Genomic DNA, 15,736 nt, shown 5'->3' on the forward strand with positions numbered 1-15,736 from the left:
CAGGGCCCCAGGCAATAGGTACCTTGGAGACCCCACCACCACCACCACCACCACCAACCATGGCCACAAACATTAATCGTTAATTAATCCTAAACTCCCAAACCATTGAGGATTACATTTTTTAGCTCTCTCTGGGGGGTCCCCTTCCAGCTCTGGGCCTTACTTGGGCAATTGCCGGCCCTGTTGCAAGTCCTCTGTGTGTTAGATTGACCCTAGTTACGGTTGTTGCTAGATGGAGTACATGATCTGCAGGAAGTGATGTCATAGACAACATGCAATCTTTACTTATCCGTGCCTAAACCCAACCAATGGCTTCACTTACTTTTTGCTTTTTTCCCCCTATTTTACACCTGTACATGTCAGTTTTACTAAACCTAACCAGTCGGGAGTTCGCAACGATTTTCCTGCAGATCATGTACGCCATCTAGCCAGAACCCCTAGTAACCTGGTGTTACTAAGGTCAATCAGATTGACTAAGTCACCTTAAGAAGATGGAGATGATGAACACTTAGACCATATATAGCATTAAGAAGGAAACCTTCCCCACATCACCAGCTTGTTTTGTTTGTAATTAGCAGTAATGAACACCTTCCTTGTACTTTTCTTTCTTTTTGCCTGTGTGGGCCACCTGTTAAATGCGAGGCAGAGATTACGCTGCTGCTGCGTCAGCCGGCTCCTCTACTTCAACATATGCATATATGCATAAATTATATATACGTATATTGAGGGTGGGAAGTGTCCATCCTTCCACACTCAACTTCTTGACCATCTGGGTTACTTTTTTGCCATACTTTGTCGGTGTGAATGCACTTACACACACAAAATAGTGAGTGTAAGTAAGCAAGTATTCAAACTGAGACACAGCACGGGTCTTGTTGAGTCTGTGTCCACTGCAGCCTCAGGGTTCAGGTCTTGGAGACAGGAAGTGGAGTGGTTATCTGAGTGAGTCTAGTCTTTTTGTCAGCTACAATGAGTCTATCCATTGACCTCTGACCCTCTCTCATCAACACAGGGCTGCTGCTTACTGCAGGCTTTTTTTTCTACTCTAGAGACTGAGCTCACAGTCTCATCCTCATTACCTGAAGCCCCTCACGTTGATACGCTGACACATGATTGGCTCTTTGGATCAGTAAATGAAGAGGCCAAGTGTCCACAAAAGACCATTACCCTTGGAAACCACATGTGTAGGAAAAACTCAAAATTACGACGGAGTATCAGGGCCACATTGAGAAAAAAAAATTCACAGACTTCAAGAATAAAGTCATAGTTTTATGAGAATAAAGTGGCAATTTTATGAGGAAAAAGCAGCGATTTCCTCCAAGTCTGCCTGGATCTTTCGGCGGAATAGATGCATTTTCTTGCATATTCTTTTCAAAGTCCGGATACTGATGACAATGTGGTGCTGATGTGCCAAAAGAATGAGTATCTTGAAGTACAACGTTCATCCTCTAAAACAACAGGTTGAAATATTATGACTTATTCTCGTAAAACTAGGCTATGACTTCATTCTCAAAGTCTGTGAAGAAAAAAAAAAAATTCTCAATATGGCCTTAATGCTCTGTCTGTATAAAATCCCTCTTTCTCTCTCCAAAAAAAAAAACTCAACTCTAAATGTTTATTTGCTGATTGATGACCTTTGACCTCTCAAGTGGACGCGGTGAGTGGTTTTGGCGTGTTGTTCATCAAACAGCTGATGTCGCCTGTTTCTCCAGTGGCCACTCGAGACCCCCCCCCCCCCCCCCCCCCCCTCCACCGTTTCAATCTAAACCATGACCATTATTAGAGTAACCATGGCAGCACAGGTAGGTAGGTAAGCCGGGGCTATCAATAAAGTCACCGTGTTAATTACTGCGACCGATGACGACAAAGGTCTGAAGCCGCAGTAATAAGGAAAGTGTTGTGTTTCTCTGCTGTATTAAATAAGACACGGATGGTTTCCTGTCCCACCTTTGTTTCCTGTTTCCCGGTCACGTGACGAGCGGTGAAATCGACTCCGGTCCCACGGCTCCAAACAACTGTCAGCCTCTGCTACAGGGCGGTTTGTCTGAGTGCATCCTCCCTCCCCCTGGGTGGCCCGGTCACCATAGAAACAAGTGTCTCAGCCATTGCTAGTGACTTTCACTGGCTATTTATATACTATACCCCCCCCCCCCCCCCCCAGTAGACTCTCCTTGCTCTCTTGAAAGTCTCCATTCATAAATCTACTGCAGGCTCAGAGAGTTGAGCTCCTAACTAGAGATCTGAAGGGAAACTGACGAGGCAGCAGTCGTGTGTTGTGGTTCAGTCTCCCCCGTTTTACCACACGAACCCTCACCCATCAAAGGGGTAAGGAAGTGGTAGGTTCAGAGGAGACTATGTGCTGTATAGGGTCATTATGAAGGAAAAATTAATTGAATTACAATTAAACAAACCCTAACCCCCCAAGACTGCATTTAAAACATACACTACTGAATGCAGCGCTGAGGTTGTGTAATTTTTTCAGATCATGGTCAAGATAAGTTCCTAACCTCTCAAACAAAGGGCTAATTTCCTCCATTTCTGAGTCACTATGTCATTTTCTGAGGTACATTATTTTAAAGAGACCCCGAGGAGTTTGCTTTTAGTTTTAAAAGAGTCTCATATTAATGTGGATGAATCTACGCATTTCCTACTTTCGGTTTACCGAACACTGCCCGGCGGGTCATGGGAATAACACCGCCGAACCGCCGTTTATGGTCGGAACTACGACGGTATCTGATCATTTTTGAACCTCCGACTTTCATTTTTGATTAATGAAAACATTCTTGGCAAATGTTTTCACTTTCGTCCATCTTACGCCGGTCCAAGAATTTCACCACGCATGCGGAGGTTCATTGGAAATGTAGCGTGAAAACACTTCGCTTTCCAAAACTCCTCGTTGTCCCTTTAAGGTATTTGACAATGTGCAATGTATTTTTCAATATATTTTTATTCTGTATCAATTATTTTTGAGTCAGTTTTAATCTGTCTGAGCGAGTGCAATGACATTTTGTTCTCTGTATTGAATGACAATATAAAGGACTATCTATCTATCTATCTATCTATCTATCTATCTATCTATCTATCTAAAGTGAAAACATTGTTAATCAACAACAAAACGTGGTCTTATCACGATTTATTGGTTTAAAAAAAAAGAAAACAAACAATTTTTTGACTTTATTTGTCATGACAGACTCTACCACAGATTTCTATATTTATGTTGTATAGAGGGGCATTATGGCAGCCCTGAGAGCTCAGTGCAGTGCAGCTACAACCACATACACAAACACACCTACAAGAGTTATTCACAACAGTAACAGAGGGGGTTTCCACAGACCCCTCCGTCGTGTTGTATTTGCAGCACACGATACAAATGGTTTCTTTGTCTTTTGTCTGTTTGCATAATGGTTTGTTTTGTTTATAATTGCAGCATGTAAAGCCTTTAGGGCCACCATAGAAAATACTGCAGCAATGAATGTATTTGCAGCTCACAGAGAGGTGAAGTCTCTATTTTATTCTGATGACAAATATCAGCATGATGTTTTCTAATAAAGTGCTCGATCAATGTTTGAATTATATAATTTGCACAAATGTCACTCATATTGAATCTATAAGCATACATAATAAGAGATTATATGCAGCTGATTACTACAGTGTACACTAATCAGATAATAACTGGGCACATTCAGTAAGTAGCCTACAGACTTGGTTTGATACAAATAGAAACCACTGGTCATAGTTCTCACAGTCATGCAGAGAAACAGAAATGATCCAGTCTTTGACCCTCGGAGGTAGCGATAACACAGACTCCTCTCTGAGATAAAGTCATGTTTTCCCAGGTGTGCACAAGGTTTTATGTATATCAAAACTGAGTATCAACAACAATCTGATATTTCCACCCTTCCACAAAAAATGCCTTCCATGCTATTTGACTATATTGGTGTTGTTTCGAAGAAGAATCACATAGGCTATGTGACTGTCTACAAAACTAGAAGTACCTCCTTATAGCTGTGTGCCTCCACCAGCAGGTTTATCAGACAGGCGGACAGACATGCACCTTGGGGTCTAAACAGACTTTGACATCATTGATAAGACAATATTTTGTCACACAGTCAAAAGAGGATCTCTGTAGAGTCATGGAAGGTATAACCTGCCCTTCTGAGGTTAGTATAGAGATGATGACAAGTTAAAAGTCAACTGCACAGTGAGCACATGTCAAAGTAAAACATTTACACTATGTTTATGCATCAACAAAAATCAAGACAAGGTCAAAGCCAAGTTAAAGAAAGACAGACTGACTCTCTTTTGTTTTCTTAAAGGTATCCTTTCAGGCTTTTGTCTTTCTTTCCGTCATAGTGAGAGAGAGACAGAAAAATTAGCTGGATGGAAAGGACGACTGACTGAAATTGAGTTCAGGCCGTTGGGACAACGGCTCCACCAGGTGAACCACCAGACCCTGAGACAGACTATCTGTCTTACTTGGTCTCTCACACAGCTCACAGCCACAATACTGTAATCTTCATTTACTCCAACTCCAGAACAGAACAGACTTAGAGGTCTTCATGTCTAACTCTCTCTGTTGATAGAGTCACAGTCATCAGACAAAATAATAACCAATACCAATAACATCTTTCCCTCTCTCCCTCCCTCAGTTCAATGTGTTTCACCTTTAGTTTTTCCTCTGCCTCTTTAATAATGATGAAAGTGGTTTATTTACTGTAATGGAGGCGAAGCTTAGTGTACTGGAAGCACTCCTCCTCTTCCCTGCAGCAGCCGAGCAGCTGGGAGATCAAACTGTGGCTCAGCACTCGGCTGACCTGTGGTGGAAATATCAATCAGTCAGTCAGTCAGCAATGTAGGGGATTTCATATTGATGTGTATGAGATGCTTTTGCCCATACACAAATGTAACATGTTCATGTTTTAAATTTCATAATTTACATGTAAAATAAAATAATAAACACATATACTGTATGTTTATCGCATATAAATACCTACGTTTATGTATGTATGCTAATATTGTAAACACACACATATATATATATATGAGATATATATATATATATATATATATATATATATATGAGATATATATATATATATATATATATATACTAATATATATATACATACATATATATATATGTATTCATGTATTCATTTCCAATCCAAACCCTGTTACATGTTATACCATATAAAAATTCATCTTAGGGGTATATATATACACAAATTTTACTATGGTAAACTTAAAGCAGAAGTAAGCGATCCGGTCATTTTGGCTAACTTCCTGTCAGCCGATGGAGTTAGCAGTCCCCGCCCTCGTCCCTACGTCACCACATTCACGCGCATCCCTTGGCTGCACACACAGAGAGGACTGCCCCTTTATGCCGTTCTCTCTCCTCATTGGATGAAGCTTGTAGGATACAAGGAAAGTTTTCTCCTCGGCTTACAGCAGAGCAGAGTGACTGACAGACCCGTGTTTCAGACCAAACACTCTATATAAGTGATTGCCGTCGGAAGATATAACTATTTAAGACTTATATTAACGCAAACATTCCGCCTACTTCTGCTTTAATCTTCACATCTACAAGTGTGATAGTGATATATATCCTTATAGGTGACATATATGATAGCATCACTCGTGATATAGGGACATATATGTCAGATATTATGTTTCTGTATGAGTAGTTATGTGAAATGGACCCATAAAATGTCTCAGAAGACAGATCTGCAGATCAACCCTCATGCTCAGAACAGGTCCCAGTTGATCAGACAAACATATTGGTATTTTACTGACATGCAGAACGTCGGCACACATGGTTCTTGCAGCATATTGTGAGCAGCTATAGAGAAGTAGACAATAGTTTTCAGAAATTGTCCTTCAGATCGCAGTTTGACAGCTCGGAGCAGTTGTTGTTGTTGTTGAAGAGGTTCTTCAACGTCAACATTGTTCACCATCCAATAAAGTACTTGGAGCGTTAAGTACGTTGTCTCACGTCTCCATCCCCACTGTTTAACTGGGGTTCCCACTGTGCTGGTTTGAGCTCAGGTCAGACTCCATCTCCCTGACACCTCCAGCATTTCGACAAGAGAGACGATCCACGGAGCGAGGCGAGGCGTTGCTCGCTCGGCGACCGCGGCAGCACGCCAACACGTCAGCAAGGTCGGCCCGGAAGGACGGCGTGTAGAAGCCGTAGATGACGGGGTCACAGCACGTGTTCAGGTTGCCGAAGACAAACAGTATGTGATGTATATACTCGGGAGTGTGCTGGATCATCTCTGGCTGGAACCAGTACCAGACCCCGAGGAGGTAGTAGGGCGTCCAGCAGATGACAAACGAGCTGACAATCACAATGGACATCTTGAGGGTCTTCATCCGGGCCTTGGGTATCATGTCTGTCCCACTGCGTCTAAGACAGTGCTCACCATCTGCACACAACAACACAACATGTGAAAAAACACAGTAAAGCACAGATTCATGCTTAGATAGAGACTTTAAATCTAGACCGACTGTACATTTGCTGTTTTATATCAGGTATAAACCATTCATCATGACCGTCCGTAGGCTGATGAGACAGTCTGGTGTGATAGGTATAGTTATAGGGTTATTTGCAATGGGGTTGTGGATAGTTTACCAATAGTGAACTGAATATACTGTAATGTAACACTGACTACATCAGCATCAAATAACCCCAACTACACCTTTAAAACACTACACCTCAGAGACCTGAGCAGCAGGAACTATTTCTGGGTGTTTGATGTCACAGAAATGAAAGAAAGTCACGTTTTGAATTAAAAAGGACTAGTATTTAAAGGGATAGTTCAACATGTTTGGCAAATTGGCCCACAGTGGGTTTGTTACCTTTATTTGTCGGTGCAAGCTATTTTTAGAACGGCCGAGCCGTGTGCTGCTCAGAGCTACGCTACGGAGGCTAGTGGGATTTCTTGGTTTCCCTCATAAAACTCATCAAATACACAATTCAACAACTCCAAAATGCTCTCGTGGACAAGTTGTGACCTGCACATTCACCACGCTATGAGATAATAATGTAACGTTACGAGACGGAGTTGTTTTCGAGGTAAATGCAGAGACTGCTTGCCGAAAAACAGCCCCCGACGGGAACGTGCATCAGCGATTTTGCATGAATTTGCCTCTAAAACAACTCTGTCTCGTAACGTTCCGTTATTTTCTCATAGCGTGGTGAATGTGCAGGTCACAACTTGTCCACCAGACCATTTTGGAGTTGTTGGATTGTGTATTAGATGAGTTTGATGAGGAAAACCCAAGAAATCCCATAAGCCTCCGTAGCGTAGCTCTGAGCAGCTCGCCGCTCTGCTCCGCCGTTCTAAAAATAGCTTGCACTGACAATTAAAGGTAATGAACCTACTGCTATGACTATAGGGATTATGGCAATGGGCCAATTTGCCAAAATGTTGAAATATCCCTTTAAAGTCAGATTAATTCCTTTTTCTAATCTTCGCGTCTCATTTACAGGTTGGGTATGCTCATCTTTACCTGGAGGTTTGTTTCCAACCAGTATAACTGTCTTCATAATTTGACAGTATTTCAGTGTTGTCCTTTGTGTGCATAAGTTGAAGTGGGAAAGTAAATCCTAAGTGGTAATAAAGTTTAAATCAATAAGCAGTTGTTGTTTTATTTGTTCTGAGCGTGCACATAAGTTAAGACTCCACCCAAAGGCCACACACCTTTGCTCTTGCGCATCTGCCCATTGATCTTGATGAGGATGCGGGTGTAGCAGAAAGTCATGACCAGCAGGGGGAAGACATACAGCGTCACAAAGTGAAACATGTTGTATGCCGTCTCCTGCCACCGATGCTGGAAACTTCCATGGGTCACACACTGAGTGAAGTCCACTCCATCGGCCTTAATGGCCCGAAAGATGAACAGCTGAGGGTGAATAGAGTGTAAAAGACACGAGCAATGAATGAATGCAGTCACAGGAAAAAGAGAAAAAAAAACCCACCAGGTGTAGTTTGTATTTATTAACAAACTTCAGATTATATTTGTTCATAAACAAACTACACAAAGAACCTCACAGTGCAGCAGGTTCTTTGACCCCAGGTTTGTGCATTAAAGGCGTTTTAATGCACCTCAGAGTGTCACAACAACAACCACATGTGAAAACATTAAGGAGTCACTTGTTACTGACTGGTCTGGGAGCAGATATAAAGGGGGGATGGAGGGTGGGTCAGTTGAACAGCTGAACTGCTGTGCTGTGGCTGTTAGTGGCAGTGCAGCAGGTGAGCACAAGAGTTAGTGACGGTGTCAGAGAGGGGACAAACTTAGAGAGTATGAGGGTATATAGGTTGTGTGCAGCAGCAGCAGCAGCAGCAGCAGTGATGTGAAGAGGGATGATACTGACCACACCACTCATCACTGATGGGGCCACAGGAGCAGACTGCACAAGTCAAACAAGTCGAGTCATTATAACAACATATAATGAGAGAGTGTTTCTTATTTACAATGTGCAGATACAAACCAGCACTGAGTTTACCCCGCTCTGTATCAGGGTCTGATACTGTATATGTCATCATTCCTAAAAACCACAACAGACAATACACAGACAAGTAATTTGTGAATTTCATTATCCTTACATGGTCTTGTATTTGCATCTGTATCTGTTTATAAAATTAATAAATTGTGCTTATTTTGACTCACAATGTTCAAGGTACAACAAAAACTATTAAATATATAGCATTTTCTGAATACTATAGTGACACATATAACTAATGACCCAAGCCCTGGGGACAAGAGTGAAATACATTTAAGTAAATGTTGTGAATGATATGTCATATGTGATCATCTTTGAGTTGTGTGAGTAACTAGAAGACATATGTAGGTTTGGTAAATACTACTTTTTTCGCTCACTTTAGTTCATGCAATGTTATTCAATAACTTTACACTGTAAAAAAAAAAAAGAAAATGCTGTTTTTACGTTAAATTACCAGCAGCTGTGGTTGCCAGAACTTTATCCTTAAAATAACAGTAAGACAGTTTCTGCTATTACCGTATAAAATTGTTCTACAAAAGTATCTGCTTGTGTAACCATCTGAAAAGTGGGAGGCGACTCGAGCAGGTTCTGTGCTGTGTTATTCTGTTCAAATCAAACTTTGTCTCAATTAAATTAAATATGTTATAGATTTTTTTATAAAATTGTCTTTTCTTTTTAGATGAGGCTTAATGTAAATATCAAGCCATATGATTATCATGAATACTGGTACTGAATGAAGCTATAAGCAAAAGTTCAGACAGGAAGACTATCTCTTTAAGTACGCCTCAAAGCCACTTCCCCGTTTTCCCGCTATCCTCTCGCTCCACCCTTCTTCACATAATTCATCCAATCACAGTCTGCCATCGTCTCTCTCTTCTACCAGTCAGTCATTAGCTGTCAAATTTAAAAGTACTCTCTCTCTCTCTGCTGTCATCCAGCCGTCATTTCAGCAAAACCTAATCTAATCTGGATAAATTACATTGAATCACACACACCGACCCCAAATTTTTCATCTCATCCCAACTTGGCAAATGGCTACCCACCCTGAGTGAGTTCAAACATGAGGTCTGCACCTGATGCTGTAAAGATCCTTGAGATAAAGTTTTTCTAAGGTGCGATACTAATTAGATTGTAGTTGTAGTGAATTGAATTGAGCTGCACAGCATCTAGTTAAAGCAGAAGTAAGCGATCTGGTCGTTTTGGCTAACTTTTTGTCAGCCGATGGAGTTAGCAGCCCCCACCCTCGTCATGGATCTATTGGTCCTCGTCCCTACGTCACCACATTCACGCGCATCCCTTGGCTGCACCAATACATCCATGGGCTGCACACACAGCCCTTCTAGAGCACTGGAAAAGAGAGTAACGACACGCATTGGTTCAATGGAAGCGCCTCCTGATGGCGGAGTATTGCAAAAGCGCCCAAGAACTGACATCTCAATTTAAGGACATTTATAGATCACCCATGTTAATAGCATCATTGAGGATCCTTTACAGATAAACATTAACACATAGGCGAGTAAAAAAGAAAAAGAAAAAAAAAGTTGTCTACTGTACATTAATGTTTCAATCTACATTTTGTAATAAACAAATTATAAGTATAATTTGATATGACCAAGACACCTAAAAACAAAAACACTGCCATTTTCATCAATTTACAAGCAAGTGGGCAACACATTGGAGTGAATGAGTTTTCTGGGCGCTTTTGCAATACCCATCCTGATTCCTGCCACTCGGGGCGCAAAACTCTTACCACGGGAGTCAATGGTGGTGTCGTTACTCTCTTTTCCAGTGCTCTCTAAGCCCTTCATGCCATTCTCTCTCCTCATTGGATAAAGCTTGTAGGATACAAGGAAGTATACAAGAAGTTTTCTCCTGGCTTACAGCAGAGCAGAGTGACTGACAGACCCGTGTTTCAGACCAAACACTCTATAAGTGATTGCTGTCGGAAGATATAACTATTTAAAGCAGTACTAAAGAACTTTCAGTTTTGGTTGAGTTTGGCGGCGCCTGTGGACCAAAGCGGTAGTGTTTTGCCTGAAGGAAGACTCCATTTCCCATGAACACTAGCGTGAAGCCCTGTAAATATCCTGCATGTAAAATTAACAGAAGACATCAAAACTAAGTTTCTGTTTCCAGTGGATCATTTCAAAGTGAAAACACAAACATAATCCATTGCTAAAGTGCCGTTTTGCCTGTTCCCTCCTTGTTGTGACTCGCAAAAGTGAAAGTGAAACTTAAGTGAGAGCAGGGTTCCTACCATGCTCCTCAAAGCTGTTTAGTGCCAGAGAAAGAGATACAGACCCCCTCAGGCCATGACAGAGGTGTCATTCAACTTGTTGTAAGTCGATGTATCATCACAAAAGTTATGAAAATATTTTATGAAGGTTGAAAAGTTACTTAGTGCTGGTTTAAGACTTTAAGACCTATATTAACACAAATATTCCGCTTACTTCTGCTTTAACCTTTCAGGTAATTTCAGGGGTCATACACAGTAGATCTCCTCTGAAGGCCAATTGCATTCAAGCTGTTTTTTTTCCTGACCTTTCAATACAATGAACAGGTGAAACAGAAACATCACACGGCCACCGTACCTGCGGAGAGGCCAGCAGCACGCTCAGAGTCCAGGCCACCAGCAGCATGCGTCTGTTCCTGAGGCCGGCGTCCAGGGAGTCCAGAGGGTGCAGGATGGCCCGGTACCGGTCCAGACTCACCACCACCAGGATGAACGCGGCCGAGTGCATGGCGAAGAGCTTGAGGAAACACAGCAGCTTGCACATGACGTCCCCGGCGTACCACTGCACCGTGATGTTCCAGACGGCGTCCAGCGGCATCACCACGAACGTCATCACCAGGTCCGCTGACGCCAAGCTGGTGATGAGCGGGCGCAGGTGAGCCGCCAGCCGATAACCCCGCCCCCAGCACACGCTGATGAGGACGGACAGGTTGCTGATGGCGGCGAAGACGAACAGCACCAGGGTGGCGGCGACACGGCAGCGAGCGGCCACAGTGAAGGTGGGAGTCTGCCAGGGCGGGGGGGAGGGGGAGGCGGAGGAGTTGAGCAGGGAGAAGAAGACCGAGGCGTTGTGCAAAAGCTCGGCAGGTGTGGAGGACGTCCACAGAGACAAGTTTCCCGCCATCCTGTGACACAGAGACACAGCCGATTAAAGGGATAGTTCACCCAAAATTGAAATTTCACTCATTATCTACTCACCCTCATGTCGACTAAGGGCTGGGAGAAGATTCAGAGTCCTCCGTGGCTCCTCTGAGTTACAGGGGGTCTCGGCGTAGCAGTGCATGTCCATGTAACGGTTGCAAATGGATACCAACTGTCTTCGTAACAAAAAGACACACCAAATAACATCCAAATACCTCCATGCTGCTCGCATGTCCGTCTTGTATTGAAGCCCCGAAATGCGAAATTGTCCCGAAAAAAATGAAATAAGTCTATATTTCAAGCTTGTTTGTAGCGGAAGCTTCTCGAAGCTCCTCTTCCCGGTTCGTCAAATTTGGACGAACCGGGAAGAGGACAGACCCGAAGAGGAGCTTACAATTTCGCATTTCGGGGCTTCAATACAAGACGGACATTACTGTACATACGAGCAGCATGGAGGTATTTGGATGTTTTTTGGTGTGTCTTTTTGTTACGAAGACAGTTGGTATCCATTTGCAACCGTTATATGGACATGCACTGCTACGCCGAGACCCCCTCAGAGAAGCCACGGAGGACTCTGAAACTTCTCCCAACCCTTAGTCGACATGAGGGTGAGTAGATAATGAGAGCAATTTAAATTTTGGGTGAACTATCCCTTTAAATGATGATGCACACAGAGAGGGAGAGAGCGGGAGCTGTGAACCCCCTGCTGAGCATTTTCTGCTTGTGAACGCATCTTTCTGTAGCGTTCAAGCGTGAAACATAAGCAGGATAAACAGAGTTGTATCCACATGCAGGGCCGTTGCATAGGGGAGAAAGGTGATGACAATTCTAGGGGCCCACGGCCCAGTAGAGCCCACAAAAGACAGATTTCATTTTCTACTAAATTCCTCTTATACACAGTCAATCCAAAAAAAAAAATGGCGATGAAAAGTCAGGGGTTGGGGGCCCACTTCAGTATTTTTTCAGGGGGCCCAGAATTCCTAGCAACGGCCCTGTTCACATGTCTCACAATCCCTGGGAAAACTGTAGCCTATATTTTGTGGATTCGTGATGTGAAAATAAGTTCAAACGAACCCTGCAGCAAACAGACATTTTAAAAGAGACGTTCTCCAAATATTAATGTGCTTTTCATTTCATTGTGTTAAAAAAAAAATGATCAGGGAAAAAAGCGTCTCCTGAAGAAAATGTGTGGGGCTGCTCAGGTCCTAAAAGCTTCTGAGCTAATAGCCTACAACTAAACAGTAGAGCAACATGAGGAGAAGAAAGGAAAGATACTGTATGTCATGCATCTAATCCTGGAGTTTAAAATAGAATACTTGTTGCTGCCAGTTTATGTAGTGATAAAGCTAAATACACAGAAAACAGATGTTTCATTGGTCAATTTAACCTCAGCACTTCCTCTCTGGACTTGTGATCCAGTACCATCTGTACAGATATGTCACTAAAATGAACAGTCTCATTTTAGGTGTTTGTGTTTATGGATTTGAAGTGTGTTCCCCCCTAATGAGTGTGTTTTTTTCTGTTGCTGTGCTTTGTCCTCAGGGGCCACCGTACTTAACTACCTCATTAGGATTTGCAAGGCAGGTCAATAATTGTCATTAGGGATTATCAGCGGATGATAAAGTCTCTGACCTTTTAAACATCATGTTTACATTCAGCAGCCGTCAGAAGAAGAAAAAAAAAAAACAGCGCCTGATTGGTTTGGAAGTGAAGTGGACGGAAGAAATCGAAGACAAGCGTTGAAACGGTCAGCAAAGGTGGAGGTTTTGGAGGCAGGCGTGTTGCAGACATGTCTGATTTCTACAACAGGACAATGATCCAGAGTACACAACACAATCCACCATGAATTACTTCAAGAAACACAAGCTGAGGATTTTTGAATCATGACTGTCCGTGAAAATGTGTGGGCAGATGTAAAAGCTGCTGTAGGAGAACGGCTGACTGAAATAACCTGATGTGGTCAACAGGAAGAGACTGAAACGTCCTCAGTCTGCAGCAGCGGGACGAGTCCGAGCCGCTGCACAAAGAGCTACAGAGTAAATCTGTGATATCTGACAGAGAGGGAGCAGTTACAGCATGACATAATACTCTGTAGAGCATTACACAAGTTCTCAGTATCTCTTACTACATTATTACATGAGTAGCCTACACAGTAGTGTGTTACTATATTATTACAGGAGTACTCAGTAGTTATTACAACATAATTACATAAGTACTCAGTAGTGAATTGCTACAATATAACAGGAATACTCAGAAGTCATTACTACATTATTACATGAGTGTTCAGTAGTAAATACTGAATTATTATATGAGTAGGCGACTGTAATTATTACAACAGTAGTACACAAATTCTCTGTATTTATTACTGTGGGAGTTGAAGCTTTTAGCCAGGTTAACTTGACTCGTGCACCTTTACTGCATGGAAAAAATGTCCACAGGACTCCGGTGTAAAAAGATTAGAAAGAATGTATTTATTCCTTGTTTTCCATAGGTATCTTATTACAGGAGTAATCCAAAATCAAAGTTTTCTCATTCAAAAAGGCACTACGGTAAGAAAACTGTGTGGCTCATGCCTAACCAAGCCTCAACTGCCTCTGTCCTCTTAAAGCGACAGTAACATAGGTTACAAAAATCACATGAATTTAACTAATCTTTTGCCTATTTTTAATCAACTATTTATCCAAAACAAATCAATTATTTATTTACAATAATGTGAACTTTACGATAAACAAACAAAACCTGCAGAAGCACACAAAACACACTTTGGCTCCCACAATTACTACATTATTAAGTGGACAGTGTATTACTACATTATCTCATGAGTTCTGACTAGTTAATACTACATTTTTATAGTGTATTACTACATTATTACATAGCCTACGTACATAGTTATCACTACATTCTTAAATGAGTACTCAGTAGTGCATTACTTCATTATTACATGAGTACTCCATCACAGTATTACATGAGTGTGAACATTTGAATACAATATACCTGAACTAAACATAATGTCATAGCCACACACACAAATTATGATAAACAGTTGGGAAAAAAGAAAAAGAAAGAAACCAATATCACGTTGTAGTCATGATCTTATCTCATGATGTTATTATTCTGAGCTAACCTGGAGAACTGAGCTGAACATTTCTGTGATTGTGTTTGAACCAGCGACAGTTTCTGCTGGGAGAAGAACGGCACCGTCTCACATGGAACTAGTTTATGATAAATGTTTAATGCACTGAGTCAAAAGAGCTCCACTATCGAGGCAGAATATCAAATATGCGCCAACCACCCCCCAGCGTCCCCTGTGAAGGAGAACTGGTGCTGAGTTAAAGGCAAAGCATCTGGTCACAGAAAATGTCAATCTGACTTGGTTTAGTTTTTTCCTCTCTGTCTCTGTAACACAAATAAACTTGATTTAACAGAATAAAAAAAAGAATGAGATATGAATATAATGTTATAGTTCGCAGCATGAATTGTTAATGCAAATGTAGCTACTTGTCGTTTGTATCCGAGCACCACATCATGAGCTGCAGGCGGTGCAGGGCTGCCCCCTGCTGGGCGACCACTGCACCTCCACATGTGGCTGTTGCACCAAAGTACTCAGTAGCTTCAAGCAATGACTGACTGACTGGCTGACTGGCTGTCCAGGTGTGTTGCTGTGGTGAAGACCTGCACAGATCTCCCTCAGCGACTCTCTGTTGTCTTGTTCAAAAAAAATCTGAATGGACGCATCATTTCATTCATCATCTCAGCTCCTTTCATCACACCGCATTAGACTCTGACACTGGGATGAGGGGAAGGAGGGAGGGAGGAAGGGAGGGGAGACGCACCCTCACCCCCCCACCGGTAACTATACAACATAATGATTGAGACGCAGTAAAAGCACGTTTATTAATAGACGGTGGTGTGTGCGGCCGCAGCGCAGAGACCGGACGGAGCGGTCCTTACCTCGGTGTCCAGCTGCTGGTCAGATGGGTCGGGAAGAGTCTGAGATCCTGGTTCCTGGCGAGCGGAGCTGTCCAACGTGCTGAAGCATCACTTTCCCCTCTCTCCGGTTTCTCCCGCACACA

General features: G+C 42.4%; 1 protein-coding gene across 1 annotated transcript; it reads right to left on the bottom strand.

Moving 5' to 3' along the window:
• Window positions 1-6,009: 6,009 nt before the first annotated feature.
• On the bottom strand, window positions 6,010-11,646 carry gnrhr1 (gonadotropin releasing hormone receptor 1; the record flags this gene model as incomplete). Its single annotated transcript, XM_083981487.1, has 3 exons — window positions 6,010-6,425; window positions 7,704-7,905; window positions 11,101-11,646. 3 exons carry the CDS (start codon window positions 11,644-11,646, stop codon window positions 6,010-6,012), a joined length of 1,164 nt encoding a protein of 387 aa, XP_083837613.1.
• Between the last annotated feature and the right edge of the window lie 4,090 nt (window positions 11,647-15,736).

The sequence above is a fragment of the Trachurus trachurus genome (genome assembly GCF_905171665.1).
Source record: "Trachurus trachurus genome assembly, chromosome: 11".
In the NCBI taxonomy this organism is placed as follows: Eukaryota; Metazoa; Chordata; class Actinopteri; order Carangiformes; family Carangidae; genus Trachurus; species Trachurus trachurus.